Source organism: Pseudorasbora parva, chromosome 2 (assembly GCF_024679245.1).
Source record: "Pseudorasbora parva isolate DD20220531a chromosome 2, ASM2467924v1, whole genome shotgun sequence".
NCBI lineage: Eukaryota > Metazoa > Chordata > Actinopteri > Cypriniformes > Gobionidae > Pseudorasbora > Pseudorasbora parva.
The window spans coordinates 35,910,634-35,928,376 of record NC_090173.1 but is presented as its reverse complement, the minus strand read 5'-3'; the positions used below and the strand labels follow the sequence as shown (position 1 = coordinate 35,928,376).

The 17,743-nt window shown below is 42.6% G+C and overlaps 1 protein-coding gene across 13 annotated transcripts in view; it reads left to right on the top strand.

Moving 5' to 3' along the window:
• The window catches only part of caskin1 (CASK interacting protein 1), a 131,960-nt gene that overhangs the window by 96,745 nt on the left and 17,472 nt on the right, over positions 1-17,743 (top strand). For 7 of the 13 annotated variants that reach the window (XM_067418447.1, XM_067418417.1, XM_067418441.1 and 4 more), the window contains exons 7-10: positions 10,018-10,126; positions 15,348-15,456; positions 15,571-15,677; positions 16,681-16,828. In XM_067418447.1, the coding sequence (XP_067274548.1) occupies positions 10,018-10,126; positions 15,348-15,456; positions 15,571-15,677; positions 16,681-16,828 (473 nt within the window). The remainder of the gene's footprint in view (positions 1-10,017; positions 10,127-15,347; positions 15,457-15,570; positions 15,678-16,680; positions 16,829-17,743) is intronic. The other 6 variants (XM_067418435.1, XM_067418478.1, XM_067418492.1 and 3 more) reach the window with 3 other exon arrangements.

Genomic DNA, 17,743 nt, shown 5'->3' with positions numbered 1-17,743 from the left:
TTTTGAGAAACCATGAGAAAGGGGTAAATAATGACTGAGAGTCAATGTTCAGAAATGATTAATTATTATTATGTTTTTAACTTTGCTGTATAGCTGTATTTATCTATGTATTTGTTGTCAAACTCGAAAATGTGTGTTCTTTTAATCAGGGCCGTGCACAGGAGGGGTGGCCCGGTGGCTAGAGCCACTGCCACTTTGCCCTCATCGGCTAAGGTGCCCCTCTTGCCCCCTTCCCTCCCTCACCCTCAGAGAATTCCTATAAAAGCGTTCTGTTCCACTAAAAATCCACTAATTTCGCTAATCCGTTCCGCGTTTTTCCACTCGCTCCGCAGCTCAGTCTGCTCTCTGTGTAGATGACAGTTCCAGAATGTTGTCCCATATTAACAGGTATATTACAAACTACAATCCACATTACAGACAGTGGTTAATCCACGGAATTAGTAGTTTGTTTGTTTCAACAGTTCAAACATGGATTCAAAGCTCCAGCATGCCAGCAGGTCAATCGTCATACTGTATACTGAATATTTAGCTGACAGTTTGTCGCTCTTTAACTCCTATAAAATAGATTTCCGATTATAATCAATTTGAAAAGTTAATACTAGTATCAATAACATACGTCATATTTATGATATTATATTTAGACCATATTAATCGTATACACAATTAAAAAAGGTGATAAAGGCTATTATAAATATAAATGAGTTGTGTCAGGGTACAATGGGGCTAAAGCACACCCTAAGAAAAATTTGCTCATTTTTCAAAAAAGTTCATACTTGTGCACAAAAAATCTCTCTTAACGTTTGCAGTATTTTCTGTTTATTTTGATTAATAAAATAATGAATTATTGTTCAATAAAGATTAAAATGTTAATATAATTTTTTTTTTTAAATACATGAACAAATTTTAAGTAAATAATCTGAAAACAATGAATGAAAGGGATCTCATAATAATTTAATAAAGTTTTAACTTTGTAACAAAATATATTTGTATTATTATGATATGATTATTATCATATTTTATTATAAATATGATGTTACCTATAAGATAGACACCTAACTTAAGATATTTACCATCTGAATCTTAACCATGTCATGTCAACAAATGGAAGTCAGTCAGCTGGTTATTATCATGTTAAATATGCCTTTTACCCCAAATACTTTTAGCCTACATATTCTGTTATTAAAAACACTGTTGCGTATGATTTACAAAAATCATGAACAATACCTTTGTTTCAAAATATATTCAATAATTTTAGTGATTCTCATTTGATTCTTAAATCTCCAATAAAAAAATAAAAATAGAAAAGAGATCAAATTAGCCCAGAATCAACTTTTTGGAAGAATAATTAGAACAACATAAATTTAATTAGCAATAAAGCCTAACAATTTTATTTACAGTATGATTGTAAAAGGTTTGTTATTCATTCTCTATATTAATATGATACTCAACCCCCTTATAGTGCCCCTTTTTTGGTTTGGGCTAGTGCCCCTTAAAATGTCATGCACAGACATGTTTTTAATGATAAAAAATGCAATTCCCTTTCGGGGAACTCGAGCTGCGTCGAAACGCTGTGAGAACGCCTCTGCGTTAATGCGTCGTGAAGCGCCTGTAGAACCATTCCATCGGAAAAAAGATCGATCGTCGCCGACGTGATGACGTCGCCGACGTGATGACGTCATCAACCGGAGACTATAAAAGGTCCGCGAACACAAACAGGAACTAGCTTCTGTGCCTTCAGTAAGCGATCTGTGTGAACCTGTCTGTCTATTTGGTGTTTTTGTCTGTCTATTATCAGAGATTTTCCACCCTTTTGTTAAATATTTCATATATTAACAGAAAAAAGAGAAAATAAAATAGATAGAAATGGCGAGTGAAAGCAGCAATTTCAGAAAGTGTGTTCCTCCCTGCCCACGCTACATCTCGGGCAGGGACACACATCTTCTCTGTGTTGCATGCTTGGGAGCGCAGCATGCCCAGGCAGCCCTCGAGGGGGCTGCTTGTGGCACTGTGAGCGTATGCCACTGAGAACGCTGCGCTCCCGCCGGGCACTCTTCGAGGAGGGTGCCTCGGCTCGTGTTCCCCGCGGCTCTGGTCCCGCTGCTGCCGAGGCAGAGCGGAGGCTGCAGTCGTGGGGTTCACAATGGGATGTTGCAGAGGGGTTTGAGACGGGCACTGCCTTATCTCTGCCCTCACCTGCTCCATCCAGCGGTTCTTCTCGGGGCTTGGAAGCACGCATTGCGGTTTCTTCCCTCCCGAGAGAGCCGCCGGTGCTCCAACTATCCAGCTCCGAGGAGGTGGACGTTGAGAGCATCGCGACTGAAGATTCGCCACTTCAGTCCCATGCGAGAAAAAAAAAAAAAAGTGGACTTTACAGAGGGGTTTGAGACGGGCCCAGCCTTATCTCAGCCCTCACCTGTATCGTCCAGTGTCTCGTCTCGGGGTTTGGAAGCCCGCTCTGCGGTCTCTTCCTCCCTGGGCGGGGCACCGGTGCTCCAACTATCCAGCTCTGAGGAGGTGGACGTTGAGAGCATCGCGACTGAAGACTCGCCACTTCAGTCACCCGCTAGTGAGTTGAGGTTCTCACGAGAGCTGTGGCCAGGTTAAATATAAAAATAAGAAATGACTGGCTGGCTGAAATATCTGAATCCCATCGAAATCAGAGAGAACGAAATTAGATGAGCGATTCCTGCCCTCTCGTGCAAAGCATCAACGTCCTGCCATTCTTCCCTGACCTGCACACCGAGGTGTCTAGGTCATGGAGGAAACAAGCGGTATCATATAGAGTGTTCAGCCCACATACATCTGCATATAGTAATATATTTGGGCTGAGACACTATGGTTATGGGGCGATGCCGAAGATCGAAGAGACGCTTGCGAGCTATCTCTCGCCTTCAGCTGCATCGTCCCTGGCATTTCCCCTCCGAAGGAAATCGGTGCTTACCTCAGCACACGGTACCCGTCTTCCTTCGGTGCCCACAGGGGGCCGCGCTGCTAACCCCGCCGCAATGTCAGGGCGCAGAGGGTCTCCGCGGGCCACCTGAGGGTGGTCCGCCCCCTCCTCGGAGGGCATGCGAGCAGTCAGGTCAGGTGTTCCCTGCCGGTTCGCCGTTTCAGGGCACTGCACTCGCTGCTCGAATTACACCAGAGGCCAGCCTCGAGAGGCTGGTTCCCTTAGTTTCCCCTCCGTGGGAAGACGGTGCTTACCTCAGCATACGGTACCCGTCTTCCTTCGGTACCCTCAAGGGGCCGCGCTGCCAACCCCGCCGCAATGTCGGGGCGCAGAGGGTCTCCGCGGGCCACCTGAGGGTGGTCCGCCCCCTCCTCGGAGGGCAGGGGAAACAAAAGGACGCTGAGGGTAGTCCCCTCCGAAGGGAAACGGTGTTTACCTCTGCCTACGGTACCCGTTGTCCTGCAGCGCCCTCTGGGGGCCGCGCTGCCAACCCCGCCGCAATGCCGGGGCGCAGACGGTCCCCGCGGGCCACTCGAGGGTGGTCCGCTCCCCCTTCGGGGGGCTCCCGAGCAGTCAAGTCAGTCGTTCCCTGCCGGTCCGCCGCTTCAGGGCACTGTGCTTGTTGCTCAAAATACACCAGAGGCCAGCCTCGAGAGGCTGGTTCCCTTAGTAGATTTTCTAGACGAGTGGAAACGTCTATCGAATATATCTCAGTGGGTCCTGCAGATAATAGAAAAGGGGTACGCCATTCAGTTCAGAAGTCGGCCACCTCCTTTCTGCGGTGTCCTACCTACAGAGGTGGGCCCGGAGCAGGCTCTGGTAATGGCACAGGAAGTAGAGACACTCCTGCAAAAAGGGGCTATAGTGAGGGTTCCCCCTCCCAGCAGGGAGTCTGGCTTTTATAGCCGTTACTTCATCGTGCCGAAGAAGGATGGGGGCTTACGCCCGATATTAGATCTGCGGCTATTGAATCGCTCGGTGGCCAAGCTCAAATTCAAGATGCTTACACTCAGACAGATTGTAGCGCAGGTCAAATCGGAGGAATGGTTTGTTACCATAGACCTCAAAGATGCGTATTTTCATGTCTCCATCCTTCCACATCACAGGAAGTTCCTGAGGTTTGCCTTCGGGGGAGAGGCATACCAATATCGTGTACTTCCCTTCGGTCTAGCACTGTCACCCCGCACGTTCACCAAGTGTGTGGATGCAGCTCTGGCGCCGCTGCGTCTACAGGGCATCCGCATACTGAACTATATCGACGACTGGCTGATTCTAGCGAATACAGAGCAGATGGCGGTTCAGCATCGAGATGCTGTTCTCGCCCATATGTCGAAACTGGGGTGGAGGCTGAACGCCAAGAAGAGTGTGCTTTCTCCGGCTCAGAGAACCACTTTTTTAGGTGTGAACTGGGACTCGGTAATTATGCGGGCGCAATTATCGCCAACACGCATAGCATCGATCCTGGCAGCCGCCAAAGAACAGAAGCTAGGCCGAGCCGTCACTGTGAAACGGTTCCAGAAACTGTTAGGTCTCATGGCAGCAGCGTCCAACGTGATATCTTTTGGCCTACTGTACATGAGGCCACTGCAGTGGTGGCTCAAAACAAAAGGGTTCTCCCCGAGGGGAAATCCGCTCCGCACGATCAAAGTCACGCGGCGATGCCTACGTGCTCTGGTCATGTGGAAAAACCCGCTCAAGGTCCCGTGTTGGGGGCTCATGTTCGTCGCGTAACGCTAACGACAGATGCCTCTCTCACGGGCTGGGGGGGCGACCATGAGTGGTCGCTCATCCCAGGGTCTATGGCAGGAACATCAGCGGCACTGGCACGTAAATCGGCTAGAGATGCTCGCAGTGTTTCTTGCATTGAAACAGTTCCTGCCCGACCTCAAGGGGCCACCATGTGCAGACAACACATCGGTGGTCGTCTATATAAATCACCAGGGGGGTCTGAGGTCCCGTCCGGTGGACAATTGGCACATCGGATCCTCCTGTGGGCCCAAGGGAAATTGCTGTCAGTCAGAGCAGTATATATCCCGGGGGTCCTGAATCAGGAAGCAGACAGCCTGTCGAGGCAGGGGCCGAGGCCCGGGGAATGGAGACTCCACCCAGAAGTGGTGGAGCTCCTATGGAAGGTATATGGGAGCTATTTGCTTCGGCGGAGAGTTCTGCACTGCCCGCAGTGGTTTCTCTGACCCATCCAGCCCCTGGGGTTGGATGCCATGGTACAGGGGTGGCCGAGGCTACCTCTGTACGCCTTCCCCCCGATTGTCTTGCTTCCAGGAGTTCTGGAGAGGGTACGCCGGGACGGGGCCCAGGTACTCCTAGTGGCTCCGTACTGGCCGACCCGAGTATGGTTTTCGGACCTGATATCTTTTCTGGAAGGCTCTCCGATGGAGATTCCGACCAGGAGGGATCTACTCTCTCAGGCGGGCGGGAGATTCCTGCACCCACGCCCAGAGATGTGGTAACTGTGGGCCTGGCCTCTGAGGGGGCTAGGCTCATAGAGGAAGGTCTCTCGGCCGAGGTCGTAGAGACCATCCTTCACTCCAGAGCTCCGTCCACGAGGAAACTGTACGCTCTGAAAGGGAAACTTTTCTCAGCATGGTGCAGAGAACGCCAGTGGGACCCAGTTAACTGCCCGGTTGGTACAGTGCTGGAGTTTCTGCAGGCAAGGTTCTCGGCAGGGTTGACCCCCTCCACAATAGAGGCGTACGTGGCGGCCTTGGGTGCCGTCCACGTCCCTTTGGGTGGAGTGTCTTGGGAAGACACCCTCTGATTACACGTTTCCTCCGTGGCACTTTAAGGTTGAGGCCTGTTATGCACTCATGTCTAGAGTTTGTGCCGGGGTTTTCTCATCCCAGGCCGGGTTATGTCCCCAAGGTTCCTCGAGCCCACGGGGCCCCATTACTCTTTAAGCATTCTGTCCTCCTCCTTTCACGACGTCAGACCAGGAAGATTAATCTGCTGTGCCCTGTTAGAGCACTAGATACTATGTCCACAGAGCTGCCAAAAAGCTGTGGAGGAAAACTGATCAGCTGTTTGTCTGTTTCGGGCCCCCTAAGAAGGGGCCCCAGTATCTAAGCAGAGGATGAGCAAGTGAGTGGTCGAGGCCATCTCACTTGCTTATGAGGCGGCCGGGCAGCAGTCTCCACTGGCTGTCCGGACGCATTCAACCAGGGGTATGGCTGCTTCTTAAGCACTCTTGTCGGGGGCGTCCCTCCACGATATTTGTAAACGCGGCCGGATGGTCGTCTCCTTTAACTTTCGTCAGGTTCTATGAACTAGACCTGGCATCTACAGTTGGGGCACAGGTACTCTCGTAACCGTGTGCGCTTCGGCTTCACACATACGAGACACTTGGTCCTATGGCGATGTGGGTATAAGCGTTCTCACAGCGTTTCGACGCAGCTCGAGTTCCCCGAAAGGGAACGTCTCGGTTACGTATGTAACCCTAGTTCCCTGAGGGAACGAGACGCTGCGTCGCTCTGCCATACTCCCGGCGTGTCCGTGATCACTTACTTCAGGCTTTATCAGAAGCTAGTTCCTGTTTGTGTTCGCGGACCTTTTATAGTCTCCGGTTGATGACGTCATCACGTCGGCGACGTCATCACGTCGGCGACGATCGATCTTTTTTCCGATGGAATGGTTCTACAGGCGCTTCACGACGCATTAACGCAGAGGCGTTCTCACAGCGTTTCGACGCAGCGTCTCGTTCCCTCAGGGAACTAGGGTTACATACGTAACCGAGACGTTATTTTTATTTTTTTATTTTTTTTAAATCATTGTACTTTATTGACAAAATATTTTAACTTGTTTTGGATATTTTTTTGATTATATCACGTTCCTTTTTAGGCTGTCATTTGCTCATGTTACATTGTTGCCCCCTCACATGTTACACTGTATTCCACCTATGGGGCATGTTGTCAGTCACATTTCACTTCCATTCTTTCGGAGTAAATCAAGAAAAAAGAATACCCTGTATTAATGAAACAAAACCACATAATTGTACTAGACATGTGTGAAGTTAATGTGGGAAAAAATAAATACTCTACACCCCCAAGTGGATTTACACAAACTGAGACAGTCAAAAAAAAGTATCTATGTGTAGCACTCTCTACAAGTGAAATAGGCTGTAAATAACACTACACCAGTGTTAAAAAATACATATTATCTACATAAATTGTATAAAAAATTTGTATATTTTAGCCACTGCTTTACTGACTATTTAAAAAACACACACACAACTTCATGATTTATCTAACGCACCCAGTTCATTTCCACACACCCACTTTGACTAAGCTATCTTTGTGTGCGCGTGTTATGAGATCTGAGCATTATCAGAATATCAGAAGTGGCCTGGAGCTCAGAAATCAGCTAATTAGAGAAACTCTTTGATGAGCTATAAGTCAATTATCATGTGACTTTCCACTGCATTATCATATAAATGCCCAGAGGTACTCATGCAACTATTTACATTGAATGAAAAAATCTATCGCTCCAGATCTCAGCTCAGCCGTGCATTTTGTGCATCAACATACAAACCCAAGGGAGTTAAAAACTGGACAAGTGGCTTCCTCAGCATTAGCTGCCATATCTGTGCACAATCAGCTACACCTGCTTCTGGTGAAGGGCATCTTTCCTTCTCTCCACTGGGAACATGAGCATGGCTGAGTGTGCTTGTACCCGACTGTATTCCTAAGTGTGTGCCAGGCCCCATCTACTCCCTAATACAACACACTGCCATCCATCATTGTGACAGCCAGACCTCCTCCATGATCAGACAGAGATGAGAGGAAGATCAGACGTGTTCTGCGCTGTCCTGCCTTTGTACCATGCTAATGTTTCACTCCACATCAGACATTTCATAGTTCACCCAAAAATGAAAATTAGATTTTTATCTGTTTACCCCCAGGGCATCCAAGATGCAAGTGAGTTTGTTTCTTCAGTAAATGAAGATTTTTACCCATTTTTATTGATTTTTTTTATAATGCATGTCAGTGGGGAGTATATCTATGAGAGTAAAAACACAGAGACATACGAATCCAAATTAAACCCTGTTGGACACATTGATGTCTTAAGACACGATACGATCGTTTCTGCGAGATAAATATTTATTATTTTTTTACCTCATATCAGACAAATCTCATCTAGTATTCCCAATGCCATTACTTCTATCAAAGAAGGTCAAAAAACTGGCGAGATCATAAATGTGTATATATATATAAAGATTCCTCATTAGTGTCTGCACGGATCGGTCGAATGATTACATTCCAAAAAAAATTGTAAAATACCGAAAATTAAAATGTTTGCAAACATTATCAACGTATTTTAGGCTATTTCCACAATAAATCCTTTAAATTAAACAGTATTCAATGCAAAACAAGAAAGAATTTACTATTATGAAATATTATTTTTATTTTTTCATTTTAAATGAACTGTTTTTTGTTTTAATATATTTTAAAATGCAATTTATTCCTGTGATCAAAGCTGAAATTTCAGTATCATTACTCCAGTCTTCAGTGTCACATGATCCTTCAGAAATCATTCTAATATGCTGATTTTCTTTTTAGTATTACATTTATTATCATTATCAATGTTGAAAACAATAGTGCTGCATAATATTTTTATGCAAACTGTGATACTATTAACCACCATTCAAAAGTTTGGGGTAAGTAACAAACAAGCTATGAAATGACAAGCTATCCGCCTGATCGGTATCTATAAAGTATATAAATGGTACATCTTATGAACATCATGTGATGGTCAGGTCTATCGCTGCGCATTGGCACACATGATTAATTAGCCTGCCTGGATTGTAAGTGTTGCATTGCCACACATTAGAAAATGGTACATGTGCCCACACCTCCCTCTCTCTTCAATCCAGCACCAAGTCCAGATCTGATCAGCCTGGAGCTAGTTATAGGCCACGTGAACGTGCAGGTTATAGCAACAGAGTGCGGGCTATCGCAAGGCTGTTAATTACATCATTAATCCAGTAACCCTAGAGGCCGTACGCATTGGCCGACCCTAAATAGATTGATGCAGTGAGGGAAAATATGAAAGCAGGCTTCATTTGTTGTTCATAGCTGTGAACGAAATGGATCATGGCACCTCTAACCAAAGCTGTTACCTTCATATTAAAACGCTGTCTACTAAACTCAGTGTCATGTACGTCTGTTAATACTTTCGTGCCTTTAATTAATACAGATGTGTGTGGCCATTTGCCCACTAGCAGAAAGGCCAGTTTCCAATTTGGGCCAATGCTAAGTGACGGAAGGCTCAGCGCACAGTCAGACCAATGTGTGCACACCCAGCCATTCAATATGCTATTTAATCTCCTGGTGTTTTTCAAGAGAGGTCGAGCACGAGAGGGCATTGTGTGAAGCTAAAACGGGCTATTTTGATAGCTAATTATAGGGGAAGTGTCTGATGCATCGCCACCCTCCTCTCTGAAGCCATGACTCAGGCCACCTGTGTTTGCTGATGTCCTGTTGCCGTAAATGAATTTACTCCAGGGTCAGAAAGTCATGTGCTATCTAATAGAGGTTCTTCAGGAGGCTGATTTGGGGTGGGGATGTGAGTGCAATTTGCAGTGCTTACAAGTTTAATCTAATTACTCGGCTCTTGATTCTGATTGTTCAAATGTGGAATTCTGCAGTCAAATATTTTGTATAATGATACTAAATTGTATATTATACTTAGCAAACAACCTCTCGTACACTGCCTCTGTAATTATTATTTTTTTTCTCACATAATAAAATAATTTAATAACTTTAGAATCATGATATTTATTATTATACAAGCAGTGTAATGTTTAGTACAACCAGTTGGTTATAATTGCATAATAAACTTCATGAAGATGTTCACTGATGTGTGACCTATTTTTTTACGGTCTATGTGTGTGACTTTATATTATCCCTAACATATGTGCTGGAACATGAGGACAATAATACATTTGGGATGAAAATTAAAAGTGTTAATTCTGGTCTCAGGTGTAAGCAGTTTGATCACAGTGGTTTTTTAGTGGTTGCATCTGACTAGTTACACATTTTGTCCACTCTCAATAGATTGCTAATCCAGGCGGGCATCGATATCAACAGGCAGACCAAAGCAGGCACTGCCCTCCATGAGGCTGCATTGTGTGGGAAGACTGATGTTGTGCGCCTCCTTCTGGATGTAAGTAGACAGTGATAGAAAAACTTGATTGTTCCCTCACTGGATGGTTTACCCACACTGTTTGTGAGAACATTGATTTGTGATAGTTTTAATTGCATATCTGACCGTTATACCTCAGGTTACATAATTGACTTAATCCATCTTTGCGAGTGAACAATCCACTCATTTAATCTAGTCTAGTTCAGGGGTCTTCAGCGTTTTTTTAGGCCAAGGACCCCTTAGTCGATAGAGACATGGAGCAGGGACCCCAAATACAAAATGTGTCAAACAGAGCTACAGATTAAGCATAGCATATAGCCTTCGATATGAATAGAAACTAACTATATTATGATTAAGAATAAGTTACGTTATGTTAAGACAGTAGATCAGAACTATGCACATTATTGTTGTTGCACACGGCTGTATATTACCTTTCATTGTTTATTTCTATTAATGCATCATAATAAACAACATTGTGTGATAAAACAATATATTTAAAAAAAAATATATATATATATATATATATATATATATATATATATATATATACAGTGGGTACGGGAAGCATCTCATTAATGTACACAGCACCCCATATTGACAGAAAGAGACAGAATTGTTGACATTTTTGCAGATTTATTAAAAAAGAAAAACTTAAATATCACATGGTCCTAAGTATTCAGACCATGTGCTGTGACACTCATATATTTAACTCAGGTGCTGTCCATTTCTTCTGATCATCCTTGAGATGGTTCTACACCATCATTTGAGTCCAGCTGTGTTTGATTGTACTTGATTAGGAAAGCCACACACCTGCCTATATAAGCTTGCAGAGCTCACAGTGCATGTCAGAGCAAATGAGAATCATGAGGTCAAAGGAACTGCCTGAAGAGCTCAGAGACAGAATTGTGGCAAGGCACAGATCTGGCCATGGTTACAAAACTATTTCTGCTGGCCTCCATAATCCTTAAATGGAAGATGTTTGGGACAACTAGAACCCTTCCTAGAGCTGGCCGTCTGGTTGCAATCGAGGGAAAGATGAATGCGGCCAAGTACAGGGATATCCTGGACAAAAACCTTCTCCAGAGTGCTCAAAGCCTCAGAATGGGCCGAAGGTTCACCTTCCAACAAGACAATGACCCTAAGCACACAGCTAAAATAACGAAGGAGTGGCTTCACAATACTCTGTGACTGTTCTTTGATGGCCCAGCCAGAGCCCTGACTTAAACCCAATTGAGCATCTCCGGAGAGACCTGAAAATGGCTACGTTTACCATCCAACCGGATAGAACTGGAGAGGATCTGCAAGGAGAAATGGCAGAGGATCCCCAAATCCAGCAGGTGTGAAAACCTGTTGCATCTTTCCCAAAAAGACTCATGACTGTATTAGATCAAAAGGGTGCTTCTACTAAATACTGAACAAAGGGTCTGAATACTTAGGACCATGTGATATTTCAGTGTTTCTTTTTTAATAAATCTGCAATAAATCTGGTCAATAAATCTTTGTTTTTCTGTCAATATGGGGTGCTGCTGTGTGTACATTAATGAGAAGGAAAATTGACTTAAATGATTTTAGCAAATGTCTGCAATATAAAATAAAATGTAGAAATGTAAATGTAAAAAATGTAAGGGGGTCTGAATACTTTTTCGTACCCACTGTGTGTGTGTGTGTGTGTGTGTGTGTGTGTGTGTGTGTGTGTGTGTGTGTGTGTGTGTGTGTGTGTGTGTGTGTGTGTGTGTGTGTGTGTGTGTGTGTGTGTGTGTGTGTGTGTGTGTGTGTGTGAGTGTATATATATATATGTATTTATATATATCTTCATTTATATGTAGTCTTCACTTCCAAAACTTTGCAGCGTGTAATTTGCCAGCATTCCTCTTAGCAGCAGTCTTTTATTCAATAGATTATAGCTATATAGTCTCGAAATTCACAAAAGAGAGCTCACTTTACAATCACAAATAAGCTGTCACTCAACTCAGATCTCATAGCATTCCATCAAAATAAGTAACATTGTGTACACTGAATAATGAATCTTTGACTTGCATGGTATCTTTGTTAATGAGAATTCACGAGAGAGCGAGCAGAACTCAGCACTGAATAAAAACATTTTGAGCGGTGAGTGGATTCTAACTTAAACACCTCTGATTGGTCATTGTGTTCCAGAGATCAACAAGCATGTCTATTGTTGATTTGCCACATTTCTCACCGCTGCAAAACACTCTGTAAATAGGAACATTTCATGTTCTCCAGAGCGCAAACACAAAAGCAATGTTTGCCAAATTTGTTTTGCCAATTATATTATTCTATTACAGTATCAACAGAGGGTACTCTGCTTTTGTTTTAGGGTGCTTAAATTAGAATTTGACTTTGTGATGTTTTTTCCCCAAGTTATATTTTTATCAAAACATTTATTTGTGATCAGACATTAAAGAAGGGGGTGAAACACTCAGTTTTAGTCAATTTCATGTCATTCTTGAGTACCAATATTGCATCCTTCATATCTCCAAAAAGTCTTTAGTTGTATTATATTTATGAAAGAAAGATATGCTGTACCAAGTCTTTTCGAATAAAACCGAGTAGATGGATGCATATCGTGGGTGGAACTAAAGAATCACAAGCACGTTGAGAGTGTCTGAAAGCTGTGACATTCTCAAACGTGGAAAAGAAAACGTTACCCTAAATAAACCATGGCTATCAATCATATTCAACTATACAACTATACATATATGATCCAGAATATGATCCGGAGGCTGAAATTTAACAGGAGCAGCAGCAACAGCAGGACCACTCTATGTGGTACTGTTAAAGACTGTATTTACTTAGTGGCTTGTCAACATTTGTGTGTGTTTTCTCATCGTTTATGAGGCCATGATTTGATTTATGGAATATTGTATGCAACAGCAAGCGGAACGTTTTTGCACATCAGACTAGTTTTTACATAGAAAAACAATGGAATAGTATAGCGCATTTGAATGAAGAAGTGTGTTTTGTGTAAACAAAGGTTTAATATGTTTGGGGTGGTTTTACGATAAACAAACAGACACTTATAGAAGTCAGCCAAACAATGTGACCGGTAAACCCACACTATACATAGTGTGTATATAGGGTTTCTCCACGCTTGAGGATGTCACCGCTTTGTTCGCGATCGTCATTCTTTAGCTCCGCCCACACGATACGCTTCCAGGCGCTCGTTTTTTTCCGGAAAGACTCGGAACAGCCTATATTTCTTTTATAAATATAATAAAACAAGACTTTTCGGAGATATGAAGGATGCAATACTACTCTATAGGCACTCAAGATTGACATGAGATTGACTGAAACTGAGTGTTCCCCCCCCCCCTTTAAGCCGTTTAGGGGCGTACATTTGCTCTCTTGCTCTTGGTCACAGGTGCGCTCTTCCGGGAGAAGAGCCCATACGAGGAAATGTCGCCCCATTTGATGCCACACAGATCCATACTTTTTTTGTCCATGTTTAGCATGGGAATACCAGTCTTTAACAGTGTAAAAAGCTCAGTATGCATGAAGACCCATGGTCTCTAGTTAATTTCAATGATGTAGTTTCCATGTGGGGTTTTTAGAAGTAGTCCACCTGAAAAGGTTTGTTAACCACTGGCCTACCCCGTCACTATAAATTGAATTAGTGTGAATTTTTTTTAAAGTGGCTAGGCAGAGTAGACCAGATTGGTCTGAGTCTCATACAGGTCCTTCTCAAAAAATGAGCATATTGTGATAAAGTTCAATATTTTCCATAATATAGTGATAAAAATTAAACTTTCATATATTTTAGATTTATTGCACACCAACTGAAATATTTCAGGTCTTATATCGTTTTAATACTGATGATTTTGGCATAGAGCTCATCATCTGATCATCTGATTTTGAAAACCCAAAATTCCTATCTCAAAAAATTGGCATATCATGAAAAGGCTCTCTAGCAAGAGGGTAAGACACAGAAAGAAATTTCTGAACGAATAGGCTGTTCCCAGAGTGCTGTATCAAGGCACCTCAGTGGGAAGTCTGTGGGAAGGAAAAAGTGTGTCAAAAAACGCTGCCCAACGAGAAGAGGTGACCGGACCCTGAGGAAGATTGTGGAGAAGGACCGATTCCAGACCTTGGGGGACCTGCGGAAGCAGTGGACTGAGTCTGGAGTAGAAACATCCAGAGCCACCGTTCACAGGCATGTGCAGGAAATGGGCTACAGGCTGTATTAATGGGCTGCATTCCCCAGGTCAAGCCACTTTGGGCTACAGAGAAGCAGCACTGGACTGTTGCTCAGTGGTCCAAAGTACTTTTTTTTGGATGAAAGCAAATTTTGCATGTCATTCGGAAATCAAGGTGCCAGAGTCTGGAGGAAGACTGGGGAGAAGGAAATGCCAAAATGCCTGAAGTCCAGTGTCAAATACCCACAGTCAGTGATGGTCTGGGGTGCCATGTCAGCTGCTGGTGTTGGTCCACTGTGTTTTATCAAGGGCAGGGTCAATGCCGCTAGCTATCAGGAGATTTTGGAGCACTTCATGCTTCCATCTGCTGAAAAGCTTTATGGAGATGAAGATTTGGTTTTTCAGCACGACCTGGCACCTGCTCACAGTGCCAAAACCACTGGTAAATGGTTTACTGACCATGGTATTACTGTGCTCAATTGGCCTGCCAACTCTCCTGACCTGAACCCCATAGAGAATCTGTGGGATATTGTGAAGAGAAAGTTGAGAGACGCAAGACCCAACACTCTGGATGAGCTTAAGGCCACTATCGAAGCATCCTGAGCTTCCATAACACCTCAGCAGTGCCACAGGCTGATTGCCTCCATGCCACGCCGCATTGAAGCGGTCATTTCTGCAAAAGCATTCCCGACCAAGTATTAAGTGCATTACTGAACATAATTATTCGAATGTTTACTTTTTTTGTATTAAAAACACTCTTCTTTTATTGGTCGGATTAAATATGCAAATTTTTTGAGATATGAATTTTGGGTTTTCATCAACTGTATGCAGAAATCATCAGTATTAAAACAATAAAAGACCTGAAATATTTCAGTTGGTGTGCAATGAATCTAAAATATATGAAAGTTTAATTTTTATCATTACATTATGGAAAATAATTAACTTTTATCACATATACTAATTTTTTGAGAAGGACCTATATACCCTCTAAATGGTAAGTGAAGATCAAACTATTATGTGCCGTTGAGAGACATTTCTACCACTATGTGATCCAAAACATTAATATTGCTCTAACCTTCACCTTATAGAGTGGCATCAATGCAGCAGTGAGAAACACTTACAGCCAGACAGCGCTGGACATCGTCTATCAGTTCACTGCTACACAGGCCAGCCGGGAAATCAAGCAGATGCTACGAGGTAAGAAAAGAGGATGGCAACAAAACGTTTTTTTCTTTTAATATACATAACAGATTTATTCATGTAAATATGTTTATAAGGGATGTGAGTAGATTATGCTGTTTGTGTCTACTGATCTCTATACAGATGCCTCAGCAGCCTTGCAGGTCAGGGCCCTGAAGGACTACTGCAACAATTACGACCTGACTAGCCTCAACATAAAGGCTGGAGACGTTATCACGGTAATATTCATGCTCTAAACATATTCAAAACATTTGAAACAGTTCATTTAAACACATTTAAAACAAAGTGTTTAAATGAACTGTTTCAATTTTGTTTGACTTTCATGTATTATTAAGATTTTAAACATTGTTAAATATGCAGACATGTTTAAAAATTCACATGGTCTGTCTCAATTCACATTAGAAATTCCACATGAATCCTTTGTAATCATAGTAGCTAGTTCAGTGTGCTTTCAGAATGTATCAACAGAGGGCACTGTTGCCTGTGTCTTTCCCCAGACTGTCAAAAAATGTAGACAAGTGCATCAGCTTCTTGCCAGAGAAAATCTATTCTCTTCTTGCTCTATAGGGTGATATTTGGTATCTAATTGAATTGATCTAATTTTCTTTAGTTCAGATATTTTCCACAGTTCAGCGCAAAGGTCTGAAGTAAAAAAAATCACTGATCTGTCCCAAATATTGAAATGTTTTTCCTATACTATCATTTATTCTAGAATCGTTTTATTCTAGGCCTATTTATTTGTTTTTTTTATATGGTTTTTAATACGCTCTTGAGAAGATACAAATAAAATATGTATTTATAAATAGTTATAAAATGATATACTGTATATATAGTATTATACTGTATCATATACTACATATACTAAAATTAACTAAGTTATTTTAAATTATAATAATATTTCACAATATTACTGTTTTTACTGTCTATGTCTTTGATTAAAGAAATGCAGCCTTTGTGAAAATAAGACTTCTTTCAAAATATTAAATTATTGACCAACCTCAAACTTTTGAACGGTATAGTCAGTGAATAAAATATAATAATTACCATTAAAATATTATTCACATTTTCAACATTTCTGCCATTGGTTAATGCTGGTTAATAAACGTGAGACTTTCAATTCATTCATTCAATTTTGACATTACAAAGAATTAAAAGTGTCTTGACAATGTATATGGCCATTATAGATCAGATGATGAATGATAGTGATTCATTACTCTGTAGGTTCTGGAGCAACATTCAGATGGGAGATGGAAGGGCTGCATCCATGATAACCGCACAGGAAATGACAGAGTGGGCTACTTCCCCTCCAGCATCGTGGAGGTGATCAGTAAGAGGCCTGGGGCTGTGGGTAAGAGACGACAACGGGCGGGTCAGTGCTGCCTCTTACTGAGAACTCACACACTCACGAATGCATAAGTAATGCTGCTGAACTCACATGACCCGTGGTTCTGTTCACAGCCAGCTGTTCATGATGTTCATGTGCACTGGACTGAGAGCCAGACAGGGCCATCTGCTTTTGGCAACAAAAACAGGGCAAATGTAGAGCTCTTTTCTCATCTTGTATTAGTTTATGTCAGAAAAAAAAAGCTGGTCATTAATAGTACCTTAAATAGTGGCCTCGCCTCCATCCGTACATCTCATTGGATTGAACCCTTTGGGTCTACTTACATTTGCTCTTTTCACAAAATGCTCTTATGTTACTCCGAGACTCAAACATTGGTCTGTATTGCTTTCACTATAGCGAATAACAGTCTTTTTTTCACTGTTATGTTTTCACTGGTGGAACAGATACATGGTCACTGGGTAAATATTAGTCTGGGGTGCAACTAGATCCTTCTTAGTTTGCGTTGGCCCATAAGTAATTCTTTGTATGTGCTGGAGAACGTAATTTTGAGGGAGATGATATTCACTGTCATAAGAGAAGAGGAGAAGAGAAGAGACACCTGATCATAAATAGATTTTTAGTTTGTCACTCATAGCTAGAATCATTGGGCAGGAGAACACTCATGCAGATGTGTATGATCCATACAGTGAGCTCTTTCCATTCAGAGGGCTTATATCTCAGCAGGGGTCTAATCTATGTGTTCAATGTGTCTCATGCGTCGTTAAGTATCCATGTCTGTGTCTCTACATCTGCTGCTCGGTCTCCTCCACTCCATCCACATTTATGTGCCCCGCTCTCTTAATGCCATTGTGCTTTTTAGAACTCCTTTCTTATAGTGCCCTTTTTACCGAAATTGCTGTTTTTATAAAAAACTAAACAAACAAAAATAAATCTTGCTAT